Genomic DNA, 12,849 nt, shown 5'->3' with positions numbered 1-12,849 from the left:
TGTCATGCACTGCAAAGGTGAAAGAGAACAGAAAAACAAACAAAAATACTCAGCCCTGTCTAAAATGTTGTCAGTTCCTGTATATAACCCTCTTTAATGAATAATTACATTAAATTATTTAAATAAAGAATTACGTTAGTGAATAATTCATGAAAGTGTTAACTGGTTCTCTTGAGGAAGTGACTTCTCACTCCCTTGTTTCTTACTGTAGCAAAACAAGTTGAGAACAGAACAACACGCACATCACCCACTGGAAATACAGGATAAGGAAAAAAATATTTAAGGAGTTACATGAATCTGGCAAATCTGAGTCCTGGACAAATTGATTCCAGTATGGAGAAATGTCAGATCTCTAAACAATGATATATGTGCCTGTGAAGATATGAGAGTTACATTTTTGCTGTGGGGGACATTATGTTACCTGTTTTAACTCCATATTTTAAGGTATCCCTACAGTCAACAAGTATCTGTTCCAAAGGCTCTGGCTGATCACGCAACTCCAAGCTGAACCCTTCCAAGCCTTCCAGAAGCTGATGGGGGTGATGAAAGTCCAGAACTTTACTCTTCCCATCATAGGCTTTTTTAATGTAATTCAGGAGAATTTCTACCACTTCAAGCAGGAACTGGTCTGTTAATTCCTCACCATTCCTAGTAGGCAACAAGTCTAGGAAGAAATCAAGGGAACATCAGTGTAATGTTAACAAGTACTCAGGAGTCAGGTTGGTTGGAGACAAGGCACACTGCTTTTATTGACTTCCCAAATGCTCTGTTCAGTCTCACCCTGCACAGGCTTCTGGGAATATCCAGTTTTCACTGGACATGCTCAGAAGTTTACTCTAGTTGCTTCCATCGTTGTAACATGTTGTGGTGTTCAGTGAGCATTCAGACCCAGATCCTCCAAGGTATTTAAGAGCCTAATTGCCACTGAAATTATGGAAGCCTTAACTGTTCATTTTGAGGAACTGAATCCTCACTGCACTGGAAAATCAATGGGAGTTAAGCTCCTAAATTCCTTTGAGGATGTGGGCTTAAGTGCATAAGGTGCTTGGAAAAGATCTGCTTTATTCGGTGACCAGTTCCAACTGACTGTGCATAACAACAATAACATGAACTTCTGCAGCATCCAGCCCAGACTCTTTTCCTAGGAAGCTCAGCCCTTAAAGGCACAGTCTCCATTACCATATTGCTTATCCCTACTATCATCATGTAAGGGCTTAGCACGTTAACCCTTTTGTAGCATTCACGATATGTTGCACTTCTATAGCACCTTTCATGTGCGGAGCTCAGAACATAGATGCGGATAGTGGGAAAACAGACATTTTGCTCAGTGACCTAACTCTCTAACAGGGTGTTCAAGGGCCAATTCAGACTGGAAGAGGCTAGAAGGGCAGGGATAATTTCCTGCTAGTACAGAAAGGAGATTTACTATGCTACTATTTTCAGTTTGATTCACAGATCCAGAAGACCACAGCTCCCTCTCAGTCTACTAGTGACAATGCAATGGATAGGATCAACATTTCCGTTATCCTCTTCCCCCTAGAAAGGAGGGGCAAGATCATCCATAAATCCGCGAGTCTCTGCCTCACCACCATGATGAAAATATTCCTTGAACCTATTCCCTTGTACTTAGTGGCCTGCGAAGTAGGAAGAGAGAAACTCCTAGGTCTTCATTGAGCATAGGCAAAAATACTAATGGCTTAGCTATCCCTCGTCTGATCTATGGGTACGGGCTACAGGAACCCTTGATTCCTCCTCAGGGTGCATATGTGGTAGGGTTGCCAGGCATCTAGTTTTCGATCAGAACACCCGGTTGAAAAGTGACCCTGGTGGCTCTGGTCAGCACCACCAATCGGGCTGTTACAAGTCCAGTCAGCAGTGCTGCGGGCCTAAAGGAGGCTAGTCCCTACCTGTCCTGGCATCATGCGCTGCCCCCAGCCCGAGCACCATCTCTGTGCTTCCATTGGCCGAGAACCACAATGAATGGGAGCTGCGGTTGGGGGTGGTACCTGCAGGAGAGCAATGCATGGAGCGCCCTGTTCTCCCCCACCCCCGCCAAGGAGCCAGACCTGCTGGCCACTTCCAGGGCCCAGTACAGAGTCAGGATAGGCCGGGATCCTGCCTTAGCCCCACTGTGCCACTGACAGGGAGCCGCCCGAGGTAAACCCACACCCCAACACAGAGCCCCAACCTGCTGCCCCAGCCTTGAGTCCCCCCAAACTCCCTCCTGCACCATAAACCCCTCATCTCCAACCCCACCCCAGAACCTGCACCCCCAGCCCAGAGCCCATACCCACTCCTACACCCCAACCCCCTGCCTCAACATGCAGCCCCTTCTTGCACTCTGAATGCCTCAGCCCCACCCTCAGCCTGGACCCACCTCCTGCACCCCAAACCCCTCATCCCCAGCCCTACACCAGAATCCGCACCCTCAACCCCCTGCCTCAACCCGCAGCCCCCTCCCACTCTCTGAACCCCTTGGCCCCACCCCTCAGCCTGGAGCCCCCCTTTCCTGCACTCCAAACCTCTCATCCCCAGCTCCAACTGGAGCCCTCACCCCCTCCTGAACCCCAACTTCCTGTCCCAGTCTGGACACCCCTCCCACACCCTGAACCCCTCATTTCTGGCCCCACCCCAGAGCGTGTATCCCTAGTTAGAGCCCTAACCCTCTCCTGCACCCCAACCCCCTGCCCCAGCCCCGTGAAAGTGAGTGAGAGTGGGGGAGAGTGAGCCACCAAGGGAGGGGGAGTGAGTGGGGGGCAGGGCCTAGGGGAAGGGGTTGGATGGGCCTCAGGGAAGGATCAGGGCTAGAGTGTTCAGTTTTGTGCAATTAGAAAGTCAGCAAACCTAGTGTGCGTGTGTGTGTGGGGGGAACTGCTGGTTCTTGGCCTATCAATCTATGGATGGTGGGAAAATATGTGGGGGAACTTCTACTACCAGTTTCGCCTGCTGGCTTTATTTAGGAAATTTGTTACCAGATTTACAAAGATTAGAGAGAATGAGGAGTAGAGAGGGAGAGATTGGGAACAGAGAAGAGAGGACACTTCATCTTCATTGTCCTCCACCTTTCCCCATTGGTCATATAAAATGTAGTCATCAAGCTGAACCGTGACACATCTCCACAACAGGCTGTTTAGAAACAGGGAATCTTCCCAAGAGAAATACCAGACAGAATTCGTTGGCAACAAAAAGGAACAATTAAAGAAAGGGTTGGTTGTTCTGTTGTTTTGTTTTTTTTATGTCACACTTACCCGATGCATAGATATTTGAAAAATTAGCCACAAGGATCTCAGAGTTAGTGTCCTTTTCCTTCTCTTCACTTTCTCCCTGAAAGCTAGAGATATGTTTCTCTCTCAACTGGGAAGATTCTTGATGGACCCGTTCATCTGGGAAAATGCCACCAGATTGAAAAAAGAAAATGGCTTTAAATGATTATTTGCAATATAGGAATTTCCAGACCAGATCAAATGACAGTCCATCCACTAGTCCGGTATTCAGTCTGTGACAGTTGCCAGTCACAGTTTCAGGATAACTGCACCTGTATCCTCACTCCAAGGTCCACTCAAGGAGTGTTTAGCAAGTCATCATCAGCCCAATAGGGGCCCTAGTAGTTTACTCTTCCTTCCAAATCACCCTAGCTGCTTATCTTTTGGGGCCGACTTTGATACAATGGGATGGCTTGTGGGATAATGTGCTAATCAACATGAGAAATGATCAAAATGTGGCCTCTAGCTATTTACCTACTATTGTTTTAAACATTTAACAAACATTTAACTTTCTTCGACAAATGCTTCATACAGCCCTTCAAGCTATTACTTCTGGTCACCATAATTTCAAATTCTGACAGATGCCTACCTAACACATTTTCCACATTTCTGAGGTTTTCTGAAAGGAATCTCTAAAAAGCATTGCCAAAATATCTATATCCTTACGATGCATCCCACAGGTAAGATTCATGTCAGAAGATCTGCCAGTACAAGCCAAACAAAATAGTTGACTTCTGAAGGAATTTGCCTGAGGAAAAAAAGGAGGCCCACATGATTTAACCTGTTATCTGACTATAAAGCTAACTTTTCTTTTGACTTCTGCCTGCATACACTCTGGAAAGAATTTGGACTTGGAGATGGATTTTAAAAATCTCTGTTTGCCAATGAAGTGTGTCACAGGAGTTAATCTGACACATTTAACATTTTACTCAGATAAATTGCCACCATATCTTAACAAATTTGGGGGGGCATGGCTGTAGCATAAGTAACAATTGTCACTGGGCTAAGGCACTTATTTAATTTTTTTTTTAAGTACAAAAGCTAAATCCTAGACTCTGTTTCATTATCACACTGAGCTAATGCTTAAAACAGCTATCCAAAGAGGCAATTAAATTAGAACAAACCTTATATTCATCAGATAGCCATCTGTTTAGTTTAATAAAAGGAAGTGCTTTCCTATTTTGGTTGTTGGATGGAAATGACTGATTTACCCAGGCTTTTATTACATTAATTTTCTTTGATGAGATTTTGGGTTAATAATTGGAGGGAGCACAAAATACAAAGATCCATGTTTTGGGGGATTTTAAAGATGGAAATAATTGAAGCAAATACACCTTCTTTTCACTCATTGCCCTAGTGCAGTATGGTAGAGGCACGATGGGCACCACAGCTCTTGCTCATAGATGTTGGATCACCTTTGCTCTCGGTGTTCTCTAGTTATGTGTTTCAAACAATAACATTGATACTAATAACCAGACATTTGCTTAAACAGAACAGCAAAATCAAGGCAAGAAATACAACTTTGAAATGCTGTTGTTTACATGCAAAAAGAGGTCAACGGGTGTAGTCCTTGGAAATCCATACACACAGTGTCCCTAAAACGGATATGGGAATCTCCTCCACTCACAAAGGCAATACAGACTAGTCATGGGGACTGCAGGGAACAAATTAATATGAGCCGGACTGCATATAGTCACTGACTGGACAATCATCAGACAATAATTTACAGTCATGCTGGAGGGAATTTTTAATTCTTGTTTTTCCTTTTCAGTTCATAAGCAGACTCTCATTACTATTTTAATTCCATGTTTCATAATTAAACAAAGAAATTTACTTGCATCAAATATAGTTATAAGACTTGATATTTGAACAACAGCTTCTAATTTTGCTGTTTTGCAGGCACAAATAACAGTCACATGTCTAACTGCACTATTGTGCCTAAAATTAGATAGTACCAGGTAAACAGCTAACAATTTAAGTGTTCAAAACGCACCTGCAAAACTGAAGGCTGGGATGAGGCATCTATTAAGGTTGTGCCCAGTACTGTACTTCTTACTCTGTTACTACCAATGCCTTATGATGTCAAAGGGGGGGTTACCTGAGTGAAAACTCGTAAAATATAGACCTATCTGTACTTTGTCAAGTATTTTTTCACTTAAACCACAGCCTAAAAGCTAAAAGTAGCAGACATAATTTTACTTGTATAATTGATTGCTAAGTAACTATGCAGTGTTATTCTAGCCACGTCAATCCCAGGATATTAGTGAAACAAGGTCAGTGAGGTAATATCTTTTATTTGACCAACTTCTGTTGGTGAGAGAGACAAGCCTTCGAGCTTACACAGAGCTCTTCAGGTCTGGAAAACTTACTCAGAGTGCCACAGATAAATACAAGCTGGAATAGATAGTTTAGCATAAGTAAATAAGCACATTTCAAGGTGAAGTTGGCATAATTAAACCACCCCCAACAAGCAGCAGTAGCTATATTAGCGAGAGAGAATCTTCTGCCAAAAAAACCCTTTCACACCAGCATTTCTGTTGGTGAAGCTTATGTCAGTCAGAAGTGTGTTTTGTTCACATCTTTGACTGACAAATGTTTTACCAACAAAAGTGCTAGTGTAGATGTAGCCTCAGTTTCCAAGACCTGAAGTTGAGCTCTGTGTAATCTCAAAAGCCTGTCTCTCTCACCAACAGAAGCTGTTCCAATGAAAGATATTGCCTCACCCACTTTGTCTTGCTAAGTAACTACAAAGATGACATCTTTTCCAGTGGGTGTCTAACAATGTGCCAATTTTACGTATGAGGGAAATGCACCAACTGTTCTAGTTAAACTAAAATAAGTTAGTTAAAATTAGCAATTGTATAACTTCAATATCTGTAGTATTCCCTTGATAATTCATATATATACAATATTTTAGGTGATCCCCGGACTCTAATAATTGCAGAATTTGCAGTGTTCAAACAGCAAATATTAGACATAATGAGAAACCAGCGTGTGTATTTTCAGTCTGAATAACTGTTTCAACACAGCTAAAATCAAATCTTCATTTTAACTCAATTGAATAATATAATGCCCTCTTGTTTTTCTGTTTATACTAATGTAGAATGATAAAAGGCCACTGTGTTCTGTTACTGAAATCCTCCACAGGACTCAACTCTAATGAATAAGAAAATATGAATAGGATTCCATTAGCTTTAAACTATGACTGTCCTCTTGATATAAGTCAAAGCAAAGCAGTTCAAAAGTCTGATCCATTTGCTTTTCTGTGTTTAACCAAATATCTCTCCATCGTTTATACCAATACTGGGGAAAGTACTGTCTTTTTGTTTTGGTAATAGAGGATTAAGCTTTATATACTTTATATGTATTTTGAGAAGATAGCTTTCTTCTTATACCCATTTTATACCAATGCAACTACCCTGATTTCACAAAAGCTACTCCCAATTTGAACTGGTGCAAATAACATCAGAATCAGTTGCAGCAACTTTGACTCTGAATTTACCAGATATTTTCTCAATACATATTTTGAATGTGATCATTAGTGTGAAATGGGCTGCTGTAGGGCATTATCTTCAGAAACACACCTGATTTTTTCTTTTAAATATGATTAACAGCTAGACAACTAAAGAGAATGAATGTCAGGAGAGAAAGCAAAGTTGCAGAGTATAAGCAGAGACTTAATCCTGATTTGTTCTCTTCTATAAGCAGTGAAGTTTAAAATCCTAATGAACTGAACACTACTTTGGGAAGGAGTGGTGGAAATTGTTTGGTTTTACACTGTTTTGCCTCAACATACCAAGCATGTAATAGCTTTCCAAAAAACACCTCTCATTTTCACTACCCTTTCTTCAGACACAAAGACACTGCTAGTTACCAGCTTGCCCCTTCTCCCCGTTTTTTGGCATGAACAAGTAATATATCAGACTCTATCACCAAAATGTAATCAGCCCTCTTCAACATTCTCTTCTTCCTCATCATTTCATTATATCACATCAGACAGCTATAAATCAGACAATTAAAGGCATGATTCTAACTCACTGAAGTCAGCTGGAGTCTTAACATAGACCTCTAAGGGGTATGAAACAGACTTATATTTGTATTCTTTCCTAGGGCAGACTATGCAGTGATAGTTCCATATCCCTGTGTATAGTTAAAGTCATATCAAAGACTGTCTCACTTTTTTAAATTGGTTACATAAACAAACTTTATTTTGATTTTTTACATGTATATATATAATTTCATACAAAGTCTTTCAGTGAAGAGATTATTTAATGTAATCTTTGAACTTACTTGTCTTGTTAGTACCTGTCCTGAAATCCATGTCTATGATTCTCTGAAGAACAGCACCGCACAGGAAAATGCCCTGAGTAATAAAAAGTACAATTTTGCAAACAAACAAAACAAAAGATTGTGTTCATCAAGCCTATGTGCAGCTGAACTGATTTGTCACAGATACAGATTTATCTAGTATTTATATTCTTTCTATGTATTGCTCAGAGTTTCTGGGCGTTCCTATAGTTAAACTAAATGGGAGGAGAGGTACAATTTTTTTCTCGCTCTCTTTTTTTAAGCGGCTAGCACCAGTTTGTTTTTAAAGTAATAAACACCTTTTTCAAGGCTTCCTTAGAAACCTTTAATATAATTAAAGTAGCTTGCATGCCTACCAAAATTTCCCTTTAACATTTTCAACTACTTTGTGTATCTGTGGCCCAATCTTGAAAGGTGCTAAGTACCCCTAGCTTCCATTGACTTCAGTAGGAATCAGGGGTGTTCAGGAACTTGCAGGATCAATTTCTTGCTCTGGTGGATTTACGCAACTCTCTCATTGATTTTGTTGTAGGGGGCGGGGAAGAGAAACAGAAGCAATGTGTGTGCAGTCCAGTATTAGAGCTGCCATTGAAGATGGAATCTTTTTTTTTATATTTTGTTTTCACCTGAAAATACTAACCTGTTACTCAGATATGACCCTTCTCACCAACCATTTGCACTTCCTCCTTGTGATTTCCTCTTTCTTCAACTCAAAAGCTTAGAGCATGAGTTTCTCTTTTAAAACGGAGGAGAGAGAAACAGGACTTACTATTAATCTTATTTGAAAGTGCTCTTGGTGCTTTGAAAAGCCTTTAATCTGACATAATTGAGGGCTTAAATCTTGCATTAATCTAGTCAAGCTCCATCCCATTTTACTCACCCGTAGGCTTGTGAAACTGTGGTGTGTCTCTCCTTAGTTTTCTTTATGGCTAGCCACTTTCTCTTCTTGCCAGGACAGAACTTCTCTGAATTGGGAATGGTTTTTGTAGGGTATAACTCTGCTTGCTAGTAGAGGTTTGTACCACAATGAGTCATGCAGCAGAGGGACTCTATCATCAGGTGATGGAGGTAAGTGGGTCTCCAAGTTTGGAGGCTCCAAAAATTACAAGAGATTTGATGCAGAGGGAGAAGAGTTGATGCATGCTCAGGCTGCAGAGCCAAAGTCTCTTCCCCTGATGTTTTGCTTATTGGAAACAGACTCAACTCCTGGTAGGTGGAGCCTATGTTGAGACCACTAACTGAACGGTTGCAGGCAGGCTGTTCAAATAATAAAATAAAACACTTCTTTTAAAATGAAAAACGCTGGAGTTGTCCATCTCAGAGCAGATCCGATCTACTACTCATGGTTCTACATGTGGTTCTCTTGTCATTGTCATGGTGGATTGCCCAGGCAATTGTGGATATTGGTAATGTACAGTATCCTACCAAATTCATGGCCATGAAAAATATGGCACGGACCGTGAAATTTGGTCTCTTCCCGTGAATTCTGGTCTTTTGTGCACTTTTACCCTATACTATACAGATTTCACAGGGGCAATCAGTGTTTTTCAAATTGGGGGTCCTGATCCAAAAGGGATTTGAAGGGGAGATTGCAAGGTTATTTTAGGGGGTCAAAGTATTGCCACCCTTACTTCTGGGCTGCCATCAGATCTGGGTGGCCAGCCAACAGCCGCCGCTCTCTGCCAGGTGCCCAGATCTGAAGGCAGTGCCCCGCCAGCAGCAGTGCTGAAGTAAATGTGGCAATACCATACTATACCATCCTTACTGCTGAGCTTCTGCCTTCAGAGATGGGCAGCCGGAGAGTGGTAGCTGCTGACCAAGGGCCCAGCTCTGAAGGCAGCAGCACAGAAGTAAAAGTTCTGCAGCCACTGCCCATCATCCCAGACGTGCATAACTATGTGATCCCACCACTCAGTGCTTGTTTCCTGAGACCAAAAGCAGCATTCCACTATGGTCAGCACCTCCGTGAATGCTACAAGCAATCTTGTGTCATAGATACTACATATGGTGTCACACTCCTCTTGCCTTTGTAGTTTAAGGAACAACTCCACTGCAACTTGTGACGTGTTGGTCAGAGCGAGCAGCATACTGGTCAGTAGTTTGGGATTCATTCCTGCTGCCCAAAAGAGGCAGGGCACACAGTACAGAAACTGCAGAAAGATGGTGCCATATGCAGATGGAAGCACAGCGATTGCTTGCATCATGGGGCATTGGGACAGGACCCAGGATGCCCCTCAGTATCCTCCTCCCCCCATCCTCCCTCAACTCTTAGTGGCAGAAGAGGAAGAGATGCTCTGTGGGATAGCTACCCAGAGTGCACTGCTCCAAATACCACTGCAAGTGCCACAAGTATGAACACGCTATTGCGCAGGCAGCTGTCAGTGTGATCACACAAATGGTTTTCCTTCTGCGCTCTCTGAGTGGTGCTGTAACTGCTGGTGCTGTAACTTTGCCAGTATAGATGTGCCCTAAGTCTCCCCATAATAGCTGGATGATGATAATCCATACTTCATGGGGTATTGTGAGGATAAATACCTTAAAGATTGCTAGGTCCTCAGGTAATCAGAGTTGCATAAGTACCTAAGATAGATACCATCACCAAGCACCATCAAAACTTTTTGGGTTTGTTCCATATAGTTATACTTTCCTACCTTCCAAACAATAACAAATTTCACTCCAAGTTATGGTTGCAAACTAACCAGAAATCTCTAGCCGAAACTGGTCCACTTACATGCAAAACCACAGAGCTTGCTTGGCTTGGGAGTAAAGCTATCAGTCAGTCCAAGTGTGCCAGAAATATTCTTTAACTTTTCAACTGAAGTGTTTTGAGTTTCAAATTTGTAATGAAATCTGAAACTGGGTGGAATTTGCAGGCCCTCGTTGCCTGGTGCAAACATTTTCCAGAGCTCTAGTGTCAACCAACTTAAGAACAGACTTATTTTAAAAGGCCTTTTTAAAACTTAGATTTGTTACTGACACTGTAAAACTTTTATAATATCATTGCCCCCTTTTGACCCAGAATAGTAAAGACACAAAGAACAAAGATCCCCAAGTAATACATTGTTGTAAGAGAAACATATCACTTACTTGTGAAAAGTATCAGAGGGTAGCCGTGTTAGTCTGGATCTGTAAAAGCAGCAAAGAATCCTGTGGCACCTTATAGACTAACAGACGTACTGGAGCATGAGCTTTCATGGGTGAATTTCATGGATGTATCTGATGAAGTGGATATTCACCCATGAAGTCTCATGCGCCTATATGTCTGTTAGTCCATAAGGTACCACAGGACTCTTTGCTGCTTTTACTTGTGAAAGGTTCTGGGAGGGATATTTTGGGGTGTGTGCAGGAACTGCAAGTCTCCCATTACTATTAAGTGTAGGAAATACAAGAATTCTTGCCAATAATCCATGAACATTCTCACAAGTTGTTTCTGGTTTGCAACAGACAAACAGTACAGTAAACTTCCTCATAATAGTGTACTCTTTCTCAAAGATGAAAATAGAGCATCCACTCAGCAATTAAAGCTTGTTTGTGAACAGCTCCCATTGACTTCAGTGGGATTTGTGGGTACTCACCGCTTCAGAAAAGTGGCTTTCAGAGCCTAATATTTAGATACCCAAGTTTATAAACTCAGGCTATTGGGCTCATAGATAGCTTATTTTGGAGATGGGAGATTGTCTTCCATGATGTGCTTAATCCACCTGGGGCTCAGAGAGGAAAATGAGGACATGAGGCAATCAAACTACAGCACTCACAAATTTTCATTTTGTTGTTGAAAACCAAATTTTGTGTGAAAAAAAGAGTTAAAGTGTTTAAAATATTTAACCAGCGCTACTGAGGATGACATAGATTATGTGACTGTGGCATCTGCTGAATACAGCGCTGTTTGTACCAGTACGGGTCCGCTCGCAGAAGTTGGCACTGAACCAGCCACTGAGGGTTTGATGGGAAGTTCAAAGTTGAAAACAAACAAAAAATGCTTCCACCCAAAGGGTCCAACTTACCTCACTCTGAAAATTACCTGGCAGCTCCCCAGAAGGCAGTTGGGGAGAGGCCCTCCGTCACCTGCTGAGGATGCTGGGAAGGGGTGCAATGTCCCATCATGGCACTCTTCAAATGTATGTAAGATAAAGTAGTGCCAACAGTCTAGTTATAATCTAGATGCTAGGAACAGCATGGGATGTGCCTATTGGAAAGGTGTTTGTATATGTTTCTTGGGCTAGGATTTGGTGAAATGCATAACTTCAGGTTTGGAACCTTTTTCCAAACTGGAGTTAAGCTTCCCATATTAATGAAACTCATCTTAAATTTTGGTGAGTTTGGTTTTGTATGAACCTATTGCACCACCATGGATGTATTAGATCTCTCTCTGCTAACTAGATTAATATATTTAGTGCCACATTTGAGTGAGAGAACCACATACAAAAATGCACATGAATTAAACTTCTACAGTTACATAAATTACTATTTCATCTTCTAATTATACATTTTCACATGCATTTGCATCAATTTTACCCCCAAATGAAGATATGTAAGTGTGTGTATATTTTTGCACATAATTTAGCATCTTTTGTCCATAATTTGACTCAAGAGGCTACGTTTTCATCATGTATAAAATGTGACTGCAGTTACGACAACGCATCGCAATTGCACATAGATATTAGTTTTAAGATGTTCACATATTTGCTTGTGCACATACCATAGTAAATGTATGTGCATTTGCAGAAAGGGTGCATGCAATTGCAAGCCTATATATTGTAGACATGCTGATTTTTACAGATTTATTGTTTTTCCAACTTCCATTACCATCCATAGGAGTTATGCTTATTTATCTGAATAGGAATTTTGCCATTATTGTCTATACGAAATGTGTGAAACTAAAAACATGAATATTTACTAACCTCTAGAATTAAACCGTTAATCACTTATTTCACTAACTTGACTCACAGCTACTCCACCTTCTAATGCTAGCTTTATATTAGGAAAGTACAGCTAGGTCAGTCTGAACCCCACATTTGCATTTGTTGTGTGAAAAGGCAAAGTGAAAAACCAGCTCTTCTTGAGTAAGAAAACTGGCATTTGGATTCCAACTGCCAATTTTGGTTTTAAAATGGATGGATGCTGAGGGCAAATATCAGCAAGAGGAGGTCTTGGACATATTTTGAAAAGTATCAGATTTTAGCCGGCTAAATGATAAAATACATATATTTTATAATTTGTTAATTATGAGTGTATTGGTGAAATAACATTATAGGTTATTAACAGTTGATGGTTATGT

At 41.3% G+C, this 12,849-nt stretch overlaps 1 protein-coding gene across 3 annotated transcripts in view; it reads right to left on the bottom strand.

Annotated features, from left to right (window-relative positions):
• LOC127044827 (glutamate decarboxylase 1-like) overlaps nucleotides 1-12,849 on the bottom strand; it is a 75,175-nt gene that overhangs the window by 40,157 nt on the left and 22,169 nt on the right. The window contains exons 3-5 of one of the 3 annotated variants that reach the window (XM_050940040.1): nucleotides 7,554-7,626; nucleotides 3,249-3,383; nucleotides 422-664 (exon numbers count right to left, since the gene is read on the bottom strand). In XM_050940040.1, coding sequence (XP_050795997.1) covers nucleotides 422-664; nucleotides 3,249-3,383; nucleotides 7,554-7,626 — 451 coding nt within the window. Of the gene's footprint in view, nucleotides 1-421; nucleotides 665-3,248; nucleotides 3,384-3,929; nucleotides 4,009-7,553; nucleotides 7,639-12,849 lie in introns of those variants that run through there. The other 2 variants (XM_050940041.1, XM_050940042.1) reach the window with 2 other exon arrangements.

This window comes from Gopherus flavomarginatus, chromosome 2 (genome assembly GCF_025201925.1).
Source record: "Gopherus flavomarginatus isolate rGopFla2 chromosome 2, rGopFla2.mat.asm, whole genome shotgun sequence".
NCBI classification, from domain to species: Eukaryota; Metazoa; Chordata; order Testudines; family Testudinidae; genus Gopherus; species Gopherus flavomarginatus.
The sequence above is the reverse complement of the archived record's forward strand: the minus strand, read 5'-3'. Positions and strand labels throughout refer to the sequence as shown.